This window comes from Aplidium turbinatum, chromosome 18 (assembly GCF_918807975.1).
Source record: "Aplidium turbinatum chromosome 18, kaAplTurb1.1, whole genome shotgun sequence".
Lineage (NCBI taxonomy): Eukaryota > Metazoa > Chordata > Ascidiacea > Aplousobranchia > Polyclinidae > Aplidium > Aplidium turbinatum.
The window spans coordinates 66,211-79,118 of NC_137489.1; the positions used below are offsets into that span (position 1 = coordinate 66,211).

General features: G+C 39.7%; 1 protein-coding gene and 1 non-coding gene across 2 annotated transcripts in view; both read left to right on the forward strand.

Moving 5' to 3' along the window:
* LOC145787997 (inactive phospholipase C-like protein 1) overlaps positions 1-12,908 on the forward strand; it is a 47,895-nt gene that overhangs the window by 9,082 nt on the left and 25,905 nt on the right. The window contains exons 4-10 of the mRNA XM_082599836.1: positions 31-212; positions 378-598; positions 664-812; positions 898-1,014; positions 1,078-1,183; positions 5,120-5,274; positions 7,107-7,231. Of these exons, the coding sequence (XP_082455962.1) occupies positions 31-212; positions 378-598; positions 664-812; positions 898-1,014; positions 1,078-1,183; positions 5,120-5,274; positions 7,107-7,231 (1,055 nt within the window). The remainder of the gene's footprint in view (positions 1-30; positions 213-377; positions 599-663; positions 813-897; positions 1,015-1,077; positions 1,184-5,119; positions 5,275-7,106; positions 7,232-12,908) is intronic.
* LOC145788007 (U6 spliceosomal RNA) lies at positions 6,331-6,437 on the forward strand. The gene has a single exon (XR_014291470.1). It is a non-coding gene; the product is annotated as a U6 spliceosomal RNA (small nuclear RNA).

The window sequence follows — 12,908 nt, forward strand, 5'->3', positions numbered from 1 at the left end:
TGAGAAAACACTTATGAAATATACTTTCAGGACCCAGGAATGAAGCCAACCATGCATAAGAAGACGGTCTCGTTTAGTCGTCTTCCCAGCGAATCCATTGTCAAAAACGCAGCTGATTGTGTATCACGAATGCATGATGGTCATCAATTCGTCAAGATGCGCTCCAACTCGCGTGTCTATAATCGACTGTACTGGCTTGACGAAAGCGGGAGGTAACGTTATCAACTGTAGGCGGAAATGACAACGAAACTATTCCAAGCAACCAACCCTTCGGTTTTGGCTGTCATGGAACACTCGTGATACGTGATCTTCGATTGCTTACTTAGTGTTTCAATAGGTTTGGCGTTTGACGAACATAAAGCGAAAATGTTTTGCAGTTGCTTGCGGTGGGAGCCATCCAAAAAAGATTCTGGGAAAGCTCGTATCGATATCACGCAAATCCGTGAAATTCGACCTGGCAAGACCACAGAGTTGTTCCTGACATCAGATATATCAGGACACTTCCCGGATGAGTATTCCTTCTCCATCGTCCATGGGGAGGGGAAGACTCTCGACCTGATCGCAAACTCCGCGGACGACGCTAACGTATGGGTGACCGGTGAGTAACATGATCGCTCACTGATCGACGTGATCGTACTCTTGACCTCAAGTTGTTACTTGCAGGTCTTCGGTGTCTAATGAGCGGCCAAGACGTGGAGGGACTGCGCATGCGCCGTGACGGAAGGGATGAGTGGCTGGCCGCTATGTTTGAAAAGGCTGACTTGAACGGCGACGGTTTCCTTGACGAAGAAGAATCGTTCAAGCTTCTCACGGTTGGTGGTTGACGTCATACTTACGCATTGTGCACAGTGTCAGTGACGTCACCGCCGGAAAATGACGTAATCACACCGTTTGCAGAGTTTGAGTGACGGGATTAGAGATCTTCGCATCAAGCAGAAGTTGCAGGAATATCTGAAGTTGAAGCAGATAGACAGAACGCGACTGGCCAAAGATGAGTTTATTGAGATATTTAAGGTTCGTTAATTGTGTTGTCTGCTAAATGGGACCTTGTGCTCACGTTCTTGTTATGCGTTACAGGATGTGGCCACTCGTCCAGAAGTCTACTTCCTACTCGCCAGATTCTCCACCGCCGATGACCAACTGTCCATTGATGATCTCATGAACTTCCTACAATCCGAGCAAGGTACGCAGCATCGTGTGGTTAGGATTATCAAGTTACTCGAAAACTATCACATAGTTTGCGTTATAAAAGTCAATATTGAGAGATGCGACGACATCTGCTCAACTCCTCCAATGAATGGAGACACAAGGTCTTAGTTTATTATGTCTCTGTTCAAACCTGCTGCATAACCGAATTAGTGAGAGCACTGGCTCGGCGTTCGAAAGGGCGCTGGTTCGACACTGTTCAAGACCACGCGGCTGTGCCTTTGGTAAGCTTTGCCTTCCCGTCCATTTAATCTAAACCAAGGGTCTCAAACTCAAATTGCTCTGAGGCCAAATGAACACTTATAACACATCCCGAATGCCGCAACAGTAAGAATTCAATGAACTAAATAACACAGTTAAAACGCAATAAAAACTAAACCCTTGAAGAGCTGACCAGTAAGGCGATGTGAAATTTGAATGGACAAAATCGAATTATCACACAGGGTGACTACTGTTGTGTAGAGTATTTTTGTGAAGTTTTATGCAATAAAATCCAGTATCCGTAAACATGTAAGCGTTTTAAGGTTAGTATTTTCTAATTCTTGCAAGGTGATTCCACAAAACATACTATCACAACGCATCAATCCACGTGATCCAGATGGCGCGCTCTGAATGGCTAGTTAGGGAAAACGCGTTGTGTGCGCACACACGCGCGCGCGAGCGATTGCTGTCTGCTGCTGAGAGATTTATAACTTGAGATGCTGAATTGCTGATTATATATTATTGAAGATAAGGCTGCAAAATTCAGATAAGAAGTTGTGTTCAGCCGAAATGTTTGCTATGATTTTATACTTGGTTGTTAAATCATTCAGGCTTCGGTTCAAAGTCAGTTTAGGCTAGGTTTTCCAAATTGTGTAAAGTAGGCCTAAGAGGCAGTGTCTGTAATTATCAGGTCTTCTGGAATAAGAACTGCTTATTCAGGTGAAGTTGCTGTTTGTGGTTCTGCATTTTTTATATGTAGCTTTGAGAATGACACTAATAAAGTTCATAGTATTACGGAAGGCTCAGACAACTAAGTTTTCAGCACTTAAATTCTTAGTTCTGTGTACTGTAAGTAGGCTATGTTTTTTTTCAAAAAATACAATAATCTCTTCACATATTATCTTTAGTTCATAAAGCTAACCTTGTTGTGAGTAGCATTGTTAACTGTTAAATCATGCATAAAAGTTCTAAAAAGAGAGTAAGAAGCTTGGAAAGCTCTTCTGTCATTGGACCCTCCAAGGAGCTTCCCACTGCTGATTTACCAACACTAGGATATGTTCTTGCATTCTGCAGCCTACTTTGTTAAAGGTGATACTCAAGTACTTTATTACTGCAACTTTTTCTCTGACAGGTTTTAACTAAGCTTGGTAGTGACATAAAACATAGACCAACTCGTATATCTTTGTATGGATGAAGGGTAGTTGTTAAAAATACTAACATATACCGTAGCTTGCATGAATGAACAGTACACGTAGGCTACAATAACCAACTAGCAGACACTTTTCAAAACTTTAATGTGTTGAAATAATAAATTGCACGTTTACAGAGACAGAGCACTCACAAGGAATTAATTTTTCAGGAATCTGGAAAAAAAGCTAACTATTCTCTTTTCAAATGAAGATCGCATTCCTAAAACAATTGAGGCTTCTCCTCTCCCAACGTTATCGTGGAGTAGAAGCACCGTTATACCAAATTGGGCTTCTTGACAAAAGGACAACGAAAACGCTTCAAAAGAGAGTTAGCAAAAAGGTAAGTTCTTACATACGGTATCTTTACAAACTTTTTTGGCTAGTAATTTTCTATGAAATGTAGGCTAAGGCTTTATAAGTATATTCTTTGATAACAGGGTCATGCATAGACATGTCCCATGTTGTGTACTGGGGTTGGTCAGTTGTTGTCATTGACATGGCTCTTCTAACAACATTTGTTGAATGGAGCCATATGAGAAGGAGAATGGGTTACTGCCAATTCTACAACCCCACTTCACCATTGCAGATGTAGTGCAACCAACTCTAGATAGTAGGTGGTTTAAGGATTTTTCATTTTCCTAAAGCATTTCCTCGTGGGAAAGTGATTCAGATGTTCTGATTTCTATGTCTGTAAAGGCAGGCTTGTGCTTTCACTAAAGCTAGTCGTGCTATGGCGAGAAGATTTTTCTTGACTACCGTATCACTGTTTTTTACTGCCATTTGTCCGAAAGAGTATTATTTGTTATGTTTGGCATATATTGTTTTTCGTTGTGACAGTCAGAAATAAAAACAAACTGAACTGATTTACATGGATTATTTTGTGTTCTTTACATTTATCATTCACACAAAAAACTTGTTTTTCAAGAGCCTCAAACAACAGCGAGGAAATGATTTCGCTGCAGCAAAGAAGTCACAAGTGATAGAGGAAAAGAACTGGAGAAAAACAGCAGTTTTCTGCAGCAATTTATGAAGAAATTGACTCTCCTTTCGAACCAGCTGCACTTGGTACATCTGAATGTGACAATGCCCCGGTATCCAGTGATGATCCTGCTCTGCGATCTTTTTCTGTGAACATGTTAGAAAATATTCGCAAAGGCAGTAACTCTTGTGATGTTTCTGTCCGCATTTTTACCCAACCAAAATTAAATTTGGATGCCAACTCACTGTGCTCTTTGATTGGGACCATGCCACCCTTACTGAGTCTAGCCTTGCTTCACATTCGACCATAGATGAACTAAAGGGTTTGACAAACACAAAATTTGAATGCCCTCATTTTCCTGCCCATACTCAGGCTGTGCAGCGTCTCATTTGGGAAGTCACTAACGACTGTGGAAGTGTTGCTGGCCTTCAACGACAGGATGGTTTCATTCGGGCGAGAATTGCTTCGCATAGGGTCTTGCCGAAAGCAGACACGAAATCTGACTTTCTTTCATTGGCTGCAGTATAATGTTTTGATATTCACCATTGTTTCTTGTTCATTGGCTGTATTCTTCATTCGTTTGTGCACGTTTTACAAGCACATATAAAGCTGGTTGGTTGATGTGTAAGCTACCATTGGAGAGTTGCAGTTACTATATCTGTCAAAAAACAAATGTAAATCGGCGAAAACAATCGAATATTAATGCAGTGCGTTGTGTGATTATGTAATACATATTACTACAACAAAACCAAAGTGTCATCTTATGCACAGTGCATTCCTACTCTTGCCATAGAAGTTAAAAAGGCTTTAATATCATCGGTATTTGCTGACCAAGCAAAAATAGGGTTGCCAGGTGATTTTTTAATATCTTACCGTACACCGCCAGCCTTTACCTAAAAGGGCAACTAGCAGTCGCATCATATGTAATTGTTGTTGTGGTTGTTAAAGTTGGAAATTTTTACAATTTAAAAAAAATAAACAAAGTTTTTTCTTCAAAAAATTTGTACCTGGCAACTCTGTGCTGGCAACAAATGCCAAGGACAAAATCGACTACATGTTTAAGGTTACTGAATATTTTTGCGTGAAATTTTACAGAAATACTCTACATAGCAATAGTCACCCTGTGTGATAATTCGATTTTTGATTTTTCAAAATTTTTTGATTTTCACATCGCCTTACTGACCAGCAAATAGCAAGGTTACTATTGCAATGACGACACAATATGTGAATAGCCAGTGTGATTGTGATGTAACAATACGAGTTTCTCGCACGCAATAAAAAGTCGCGACAATAGTGCTAAAAATCGTCTGAAGTTTGATCGGCATTTTCAAATTTCTTAAGCAATTTTAGAGTGAATTTTATTGAAAAAAAAATTATTTTAAAGTTTAAAAATGCATCGCGAGCAGCACCAAAAGTCCTCGCGGGCTGCGGGTTTGAGACCCTTGATCTAAATCATCAACTACCGGCGTAAGCCTGAATACGACAAACTTTTGTACTCTTTTTTTTACATTTTTATTTTTAAAAGTCAATTTTTATATGTTAGGTCTACCACATGTGACGAAAGACAACTGTTTGGAACTAATTGACACTTTTGAGCCGTCAGAGGTGATGAGATCGATACCCGCCCTGGGCATCGATGGGTTCACAAAATATCTCACATCTGACCACTGTGCAATATTCAACCCGAAGCATCTGAAGGTTAGTTCTGTTATCTTGAAACGATCGTCAAGTCCAAGGCTTGTGAAAACAATAGGAAAGCTGCACGGCGGCAATGAGGGGTGGGGTGGGATATTGTGAAATGTATGGAGCCACCAAGATCGAGCCTGCAAAGAACGGAGGAGACGGGACAGAGCGATGGCTTTCTGGCGCGATGTCCTCTCCTGTGCTGGTTGTCAGATGCCATAGCGCAGTTGGTTATTAAATTGGTTGGCATTGTGTCATTGGATCTTGTCAACTTCTTTTTAGTTTGTACTTTACAGTTTTACATTTTCTCAAATGTGTTCCATCGCAAACGGTTTTAAATATTCGCTTTAGAGGTGAGAACTGTTGTTTGTTGAGAACAGTTGGTTTAGATCAGCGGTCACCAACCTTTTTTGCATGCGGGCCACTTTGACACTAAGGAGAGCTGTGGCGGGCCGCACTAATACAATTTTAGGTAGGTTGACTCTTATGCTAGAAAATAACGGATTTCGTACTCAGTATCCAGCGTTACATGTTGTTAATATTTGTCTTAGAATACCGCAGCAACACAATTAGTCGAACAACGCTACAATTAGTCGAACAACCAGGCCAAGCTCCTTTAACAACACTTTTGACTTCTTTAACAATGTTTAATAAACGAGGCCACTTGTTTTGCGCACTTATAGCGAGGCGAGTGGTTTCATCAGAATATTCATCGCCAAGCAAGAGTGGTGTTGTCACTTCGCTTCAGAAATGATATCTTGCAATTAACAATTTCAGCAAACAAGGAAATGTTTGACACATCGCAATACAGGCAACAATAGTGACCTGCAAACATATTTCCAATAACAGGGAAAAAGGCACCAGGCACCATGAAACAAACGTTTGTGGAAATCAGCGAAAAATCGTAATTCTATCGTAATTCATGAACAGTCTTCCCTCAAAAAAAGCAATGAGTTGGTTTTTCATTCTTTTTGTGAGAGTCTATAAAACCGTCTTTCTTTTATTATAGACAACTGTCACATGTGGTGCTTATTAGCGTGGCAAGAATTTGTTGATTAACAACATTTTGCAGTACTTGCTTTGGCAGTACATATACTAAAATTGGAACGATACAGAGAAGATTAGCATGGTCCCTGCGCAAGGATGACACGCAAAATCGTGAAGCGTTCCATATTTTGCCAATTTATTATAAATTGAGTTGGCACACCGACCTATTTTGCCTACAAAAACTTGCATAAAGAGAATACTGCTCGTGAAACACAATAACGGTGAAACGCACACTAGTGTTTACATGATATTTGCAAACTTAAGATAAGCAACTCTATGCTCACAGAAAATCGAAACCAGACGTTTTAATCAACCACTGGGTCAATGTGGCTGGACATCGCATTGGAATAACTTTAAGCAACCCCCACCTAGAACTAGGCTATAATCTGATTGGTCGGTCGGTGGAATCGTATGCAAAGCGAAAATATGCTTCCCAGAAAGTATTTTTTGCCTTCGTGCTCTTTAACTCCTCAAAAAAAGTATTTTTGGTTATACTTGTACGCTGATACTTTCCGCGGGCCGCAGCGATACAGCGTGGCGGGCCGCATGCGGCCCGCGGGCCGCCAGTTGGTGACCCCTGGTTTAGATCATAAAAGGTCGCCACGCTTAATATAATTCCTGACTACAAATATAACTGTCAAATAATTTTAGTTAGAGATCCACAAACCTGTTAAAGCCGAAAGGATCATTGATATTTCATGAGCGGTTGGCAATTGAATCGTTTTAGTGCCATTGCATTGGCTCTCAAAACATTTTTTTTTTTAATTCGTTTCCACTATTCATAACCGAATCATTGTTAGGTTTGCCAAGACATGGACCAGCCTCTATCTCACTATTTTATCGCGTCATCTCACAACACTTACTTGATGGAAGACCAGGTCTCTGGCCCGAGCAATGCCAGCGCTTATGTTAGAGCGCTACTAAGGTATGCCTGCTGCTTACTCTAATTGTTTTGTCATAATTTCAGTGCTTCAAGTTATAGTTTGTGGATTAGACATAATGGACAACGCATTATCATAATAAATCACATTTGCCATAGTTTTGGATACCTATACCGTATACCTACCTGTTAGTTGAAAATTTACATTAAGTGGATGGGAAGGCCAGAACGATAATCTTCGTGTGCACCTCAATCCTTCAGGCATGTTGTAATATATTTGGGCAAAGCATGACGCGGATGTGAATATAAATTACTGGTGGATAGACACAAAATACCTAAAAAAATCAAAAATTATAGTTTTTCTTCCAGTTTCTCTTGTATGAAAATTTCTCGCTTTATTTCCTTTCGTTTGAAACGATGTTTCCTCCTCCCGCTCTGTGTTGAATGCTTACGCCTCCCGCTTTGTCTTGAATGCTTACGCCTCCCGCTTTGTCTTGAATGCTTACGCCTTCCTCTTTGTCTTGAATGCTTACGCCTCCCGCTTTGTCTTGAATGCTTACGCCTCCCTGTTTGTCTTGAATGCTTACGCCTCCCGCTTTGTCTTGTATGGTTACGCCTCCCGCTTTGTCTTGAATGCTTACGCCTCCCGCTTTGTCTTGAATGCTTACGCCTCCCGCTTTGTCTTATATGCTTACGTCTCCCGCTTTGTCTTATATGCTTACGCCTCCCGCTTTGTCTTGAATGCTTACACCTCCCTGTTTGTCTTGAATGCTTACGCCTCCCGCTTTGTCTTGTATGGTTACGCCTCCCGCTTTGTCTTGAATGCTTACGCCTCCCGCTTTGTCTTGTATGGTTACGCCTCCCGCTTTGTCTTGTATGGTTACGTCTCCCGCTTGTCTTGAATGCTTATACCTCCCGCTTTGTTTTTAAGTCGTTGCCACGTCTCGCGATGTTGAAACGATGTATGTCAAAAGGGAGTTTAACAACTTCAGCAATGCTTTGAACATCTCTATTGCTTTCATCATAAATCGAGCAACAAAACAATATCATTGAAAAATTTGTAAAATTTGGAAAGTTAAACTCTGGCACTTGTCATCCTGAAGAGATTTCTAAGATCGAAACAGTTGGCCACTGTCTGCAGTTTCGTTATCATTTCAGCTTGTGCTAGCCCACTGCTAAGCGAAGGCCTTCCCCCTTTCTTGCCAATCCACTGGTCCATCTGCAGTTTAGTAATATCTTATTAGTGGGGCAAGTTTTTGCAACTTTTGCAACTTTGTTACAGCTTCCGGAAGCTTCCTAAATACTCAGAATTTATGTAGTGTGATGTTTTAAGACTGTTTGTAGGAATTTTATATATATTGCAACTTTTTTCTATTTTTCATGCAACTTTTTACTGCAACTTTTATCAAGTATATATTGCGCAAAATGTAAAGGAGTGATTTAAAAAACATGCTGTAAAACTATTTCTAGTATGGTTCTATTCTCTTTATATGTAAATAGATCGCTTGATTAATTCACTGTCGTTTAAATTCGAGGTCCTTTCCCATTTCACGGGCGCCCAGGCGAGACCGCCAAAAATTACATTTTCACTTGGTCACATTTTTCAGGCTATTGATTTAGTTAAAGTTGCTAACACTGAATTTTTCTGCAATGCTTTGGATCAAGTTTGCAGACCTGGGAAGTTTGGGGAGTGGTATTTGACTTGTTTTGGGGGGAGGGGAGGGGTAGGTTATCGCTTTGCTGTTTTGCTTTTTGCGGAAAACTATTTCCGCATTGCGTTATTTTCTTGCTGCGCACCAGCAAAAAATGTAATTTTCGGCTGTCTCGCCAGGCCGTCCGTGACATGGGAAAGTACCAAATTTGACAGCTCTGCAGGAGCTGACAGCGAAATGCTGTCATGTAGGTTTCAAACCTAAAGAACATAAAAATGTATGCATGATCGATTGAATAGCGAAGAAAGAAACCGAATAAGCAGACACCCTGCAAATCTTAAACTGTTGGGTAATACAACGGAACCTTTGGAGTATCTCATACCCTAATAATTTTAAACAACTTGTGCACAAATGCAACTTTTTACTGCAACTTTCTCACGTTTTTAGTGCAACAAAAACTTGCCCTACTTATTAGATATTTTTTCAAATTATAAAAAGGGTATTAAAGTTATGTAAGTTTTACTTTGTGAAGAGCTACATGTTCTTGAGAAATTATTAGCTGATATTTTTGTATTAACTTGTTAAACCAATTTAAATCAGTTTGTAATTTTGTATCATGTGGATCCTTTTGTTTCATAGACCAATCTGACACACGTGTGCACGTGTAGGACTGTATGTGGAAGTTCCTCTTCTTCTTAAAGCTCGCTATTTCCTTGTTATTGCATTTAGAACACTTTAACAAAAAACAAATCAAAACTAATTGCTCAGAATGTGAAATAGAAATGTTTTCATTTTGTGCATAAGCGATGTCTGATGTTAAGCAGTTTTAATAATTTTGCAGCAATAAGTTGATTTTCAAAGAATGAATCAGGTCTAATTAAAATTATGCGGAGTCGAGTTGCTAGGCCGCTGCTTGTTTGTGTCGTAGCCTTGCTTCACAACAACTGCACAACAACGCCACAACTGCTTCATCTTCACAACACATCTATGTCTTTCCTCTACCTAAAAGTGTTGACATGAGTGATTAGCGGCGGTTCTTAATCTTTTTCCTTGTTGATCCCGACCGGTTCAATTGACGTTTCATCAATTCGGTTCGAAAAATTCGGTAACGATTTTTTAACAGAAAATAAATAAAATTCCATCAAAAAGATATCACAATGAGAGCTTACAATACTAGGAATAAATTTCTTTATTTACAATGTGGCCGCCTTCAGATAACTTTCCAGTCTCTATCGGAAGTTTTTGACCGAGGCACGTAGCTCTTCTTGGAGTTTTTAGGACGATCTTAAGATGTACAAAGTTCCTTAAATCTATTCACAACATGGTAAACGGTGGACTTGGCAAGGCTTAAGAGCGCAATGGAGCTAAATTATCGCTTCTCTTTGGCTCATTTTAGACCTTACAATCAATGCTTACAATATTAGACCTAAAGTTTAGAGAGTTTAGCAAGATATTTAACATATTAAAAGGCATAATAAGCGACATTCAAAATGCTTAATCATAAAATAAAAAGAGTCGAAGGACTTTGTGTTCTCCCTGTATATATATGATGTACGTAACCTGTATTATTACACACACATTATACACGTGACCTCGATTACCGAAGTAAAGGGATAAGCTCACGAAATAGTGCCCAGGCCAATTTCACCCACACTGCGATGACATCCATACAGCTACCCTATTGCACAATCATTTCATCAAGATAGCAAAAGGCAGGCACCACGTCGAATTCTGTATTATCAATTGTCAGCATTTTGCTTGGAAGCTACCTTTATTTCGTTAGTTAGGCCTATGGGTAAAATGCAAAAAAATGTTTCTTAGTGGACTAGTGGTGATGAAGCAACAAGCTCAGTGACGGTTTTGCTGTTGTTTTCTGTTGATGATGGCATCAAATCGTGTTGTGTGAGTGCTACTCCCATGTTGAGAATTTAATGGATTTTTGGTTTTTGTTTTGATGTAAAGAAGCAGGAAAATCCTGTTTCGCATAGGTCAGTGGTTCTTAACCTTTACTAACCTGCCGAACCCTTACACTAATCTGCAAGCTTTCGTTAAACCCCAAATTTTCGCTGAATCACAAAAAACAGAATCTACCACGTTTAATAGTAATGCATTACTGTATCAATGAGACTTCTGTTGTTGTTTTTTCTGTGACCAATCGTGAGATTCGAGGCTTTGTCTCGAAAACAGCAATTCTCATGTCATTTTCGCATGCAAGCCGGTTTCGTTTTTTTGCTTTGACAACCACCAGAAAGAAAACGCATGCTCCATGCTCGCATAAATAAGTGGTTACGAATGGCACGAGAACATCAAGGGCAACTTTTATAATAAGAGGATAACTTTCCATTTGTTGGCCCCAAAAGGTTTGAAGATTTATTGTGTCGAAGTTTCTTTTTTGCACCTCGTTTTCTTAAAGCTAGATAATGTCATCCAAGTATGGACTAATTGGACTATTCATATCTGCTGTTGTGGTATCATTAGCAAGTGGTTGACGTATCCATGCTGGATATTGCGTTTGTACAGGAAAGTAGTTTTAAAATGAATTTTGCAACTTCTGTAAATGCTCAGTAAATACTGGCGCCTCTGAACTTCTGCAACTTCGCCATTTATTGCTGTATCGGAACTACTTACTACCTCGTCCAGACTTGGAAAGTTAGCGAAGTTGTTATTTTCCAATCGCTGCCACCACAACTGCAATTTCGTCTGAAAAGCACTCATTTGCTCTTCAGCTTCTATTACATTTTTACCACCTCCTTGCATTTGGTAATTCAGCTGATTGAGAGCACCAAAGATGTCAGCCAAATAAACCAAAGTAAGGATAAAACTTGTTCTCAAAGTGTTTTGAATGCCGATGCGGGGATATCTATAACTACGGGATTAGGAACTCTGTGGAAGTGAAAACCATTTTATACATCAGTAATTCAGTAGGGTCACTTTTCTTTGTGCGCTGCTGTGATAAATAATCACAGAAATTGACCTCAAAGGGCAGCAAGTAGTAGGCTAAACGAACAACCAAAAGTGTAACAATCAATTCATCTGCTGTAAATTGTAATATATAGGCTACGCTTGCCTGGTTTGTTTATTTGTTTGTATTCCTTCAGTGCAGTCATGTTGTATTTTGTTTGCTGCTTAAAAATTCCCAAAATGACTATTGGTTTTAGTTCTGAATCTGATGACATCGTAAACGTATTGGTTTCGTACTGGATTGGTCTGTGAACAAGTTGATGATACAACAGCATATTTCACAGATTGCTGAACACTCTTCATTTACTTCTGATCCGATTTGCAGTACGCAAAATGCTATAGTATAAAACAACAGTAGGAGGTTTTTGGACTCGTTGCATTCATTCATTTTTTGGGTTCATTGTTTTTTTTTCTAGCAGTGTAAATGTACTTTTATACATCAATTAAGTTTTAATGTGAGTGTACATTTTGTATTATTATTGTAAAATCGAATTTTGTATATCTTTTAGTCAGTATTTTATTTTGTTAATCTTTCTGTAGTCGTAGTAATGTGACGACCCTACTGATGTATAGCACTGGATAGAGTTTTTAATCCCGTAGTTATAGATGTTTCCCTGATGTTTCCCATGTTTCCCTATAGATTTGTGAAGTTTCCCTGTGCCGATGGTTGAGACTTTTCAAGAACTCCAATAATTCTGTGAGCAAAGCAAAAACGCGATTCATCACTTTCCTCCTCGACCTCCATCGTACTTCAGTGTGGTTCAAAAATGTTTCCAAAAATTCTGGCGTTCGCGCCGAACCCCTGAACCAGCTTCGTCGAACCCCAGGGGTTGAATCGAACCCTGGTTAAGAACCACTGGCATAGGTAGTTTGTCGCGAAAGAAAGTAATATAGTGAGAACCATTTTTGCCATACGGGATGCGTTTCCCATTGAGGAGCCCAATAGTGCTCCAGGCTGCTATCAGAAAAAAACAGTTGGATTCCACAGTTATTTATCACATCGACGAGACTTCCCTGACTGTGGAGTCTGGCATGACTATGGAGTCTGGTGAAAAATATACTTCAATTCCTCCATTTATAACTGACCTAGCCCGGCTTCAGTATTGCCA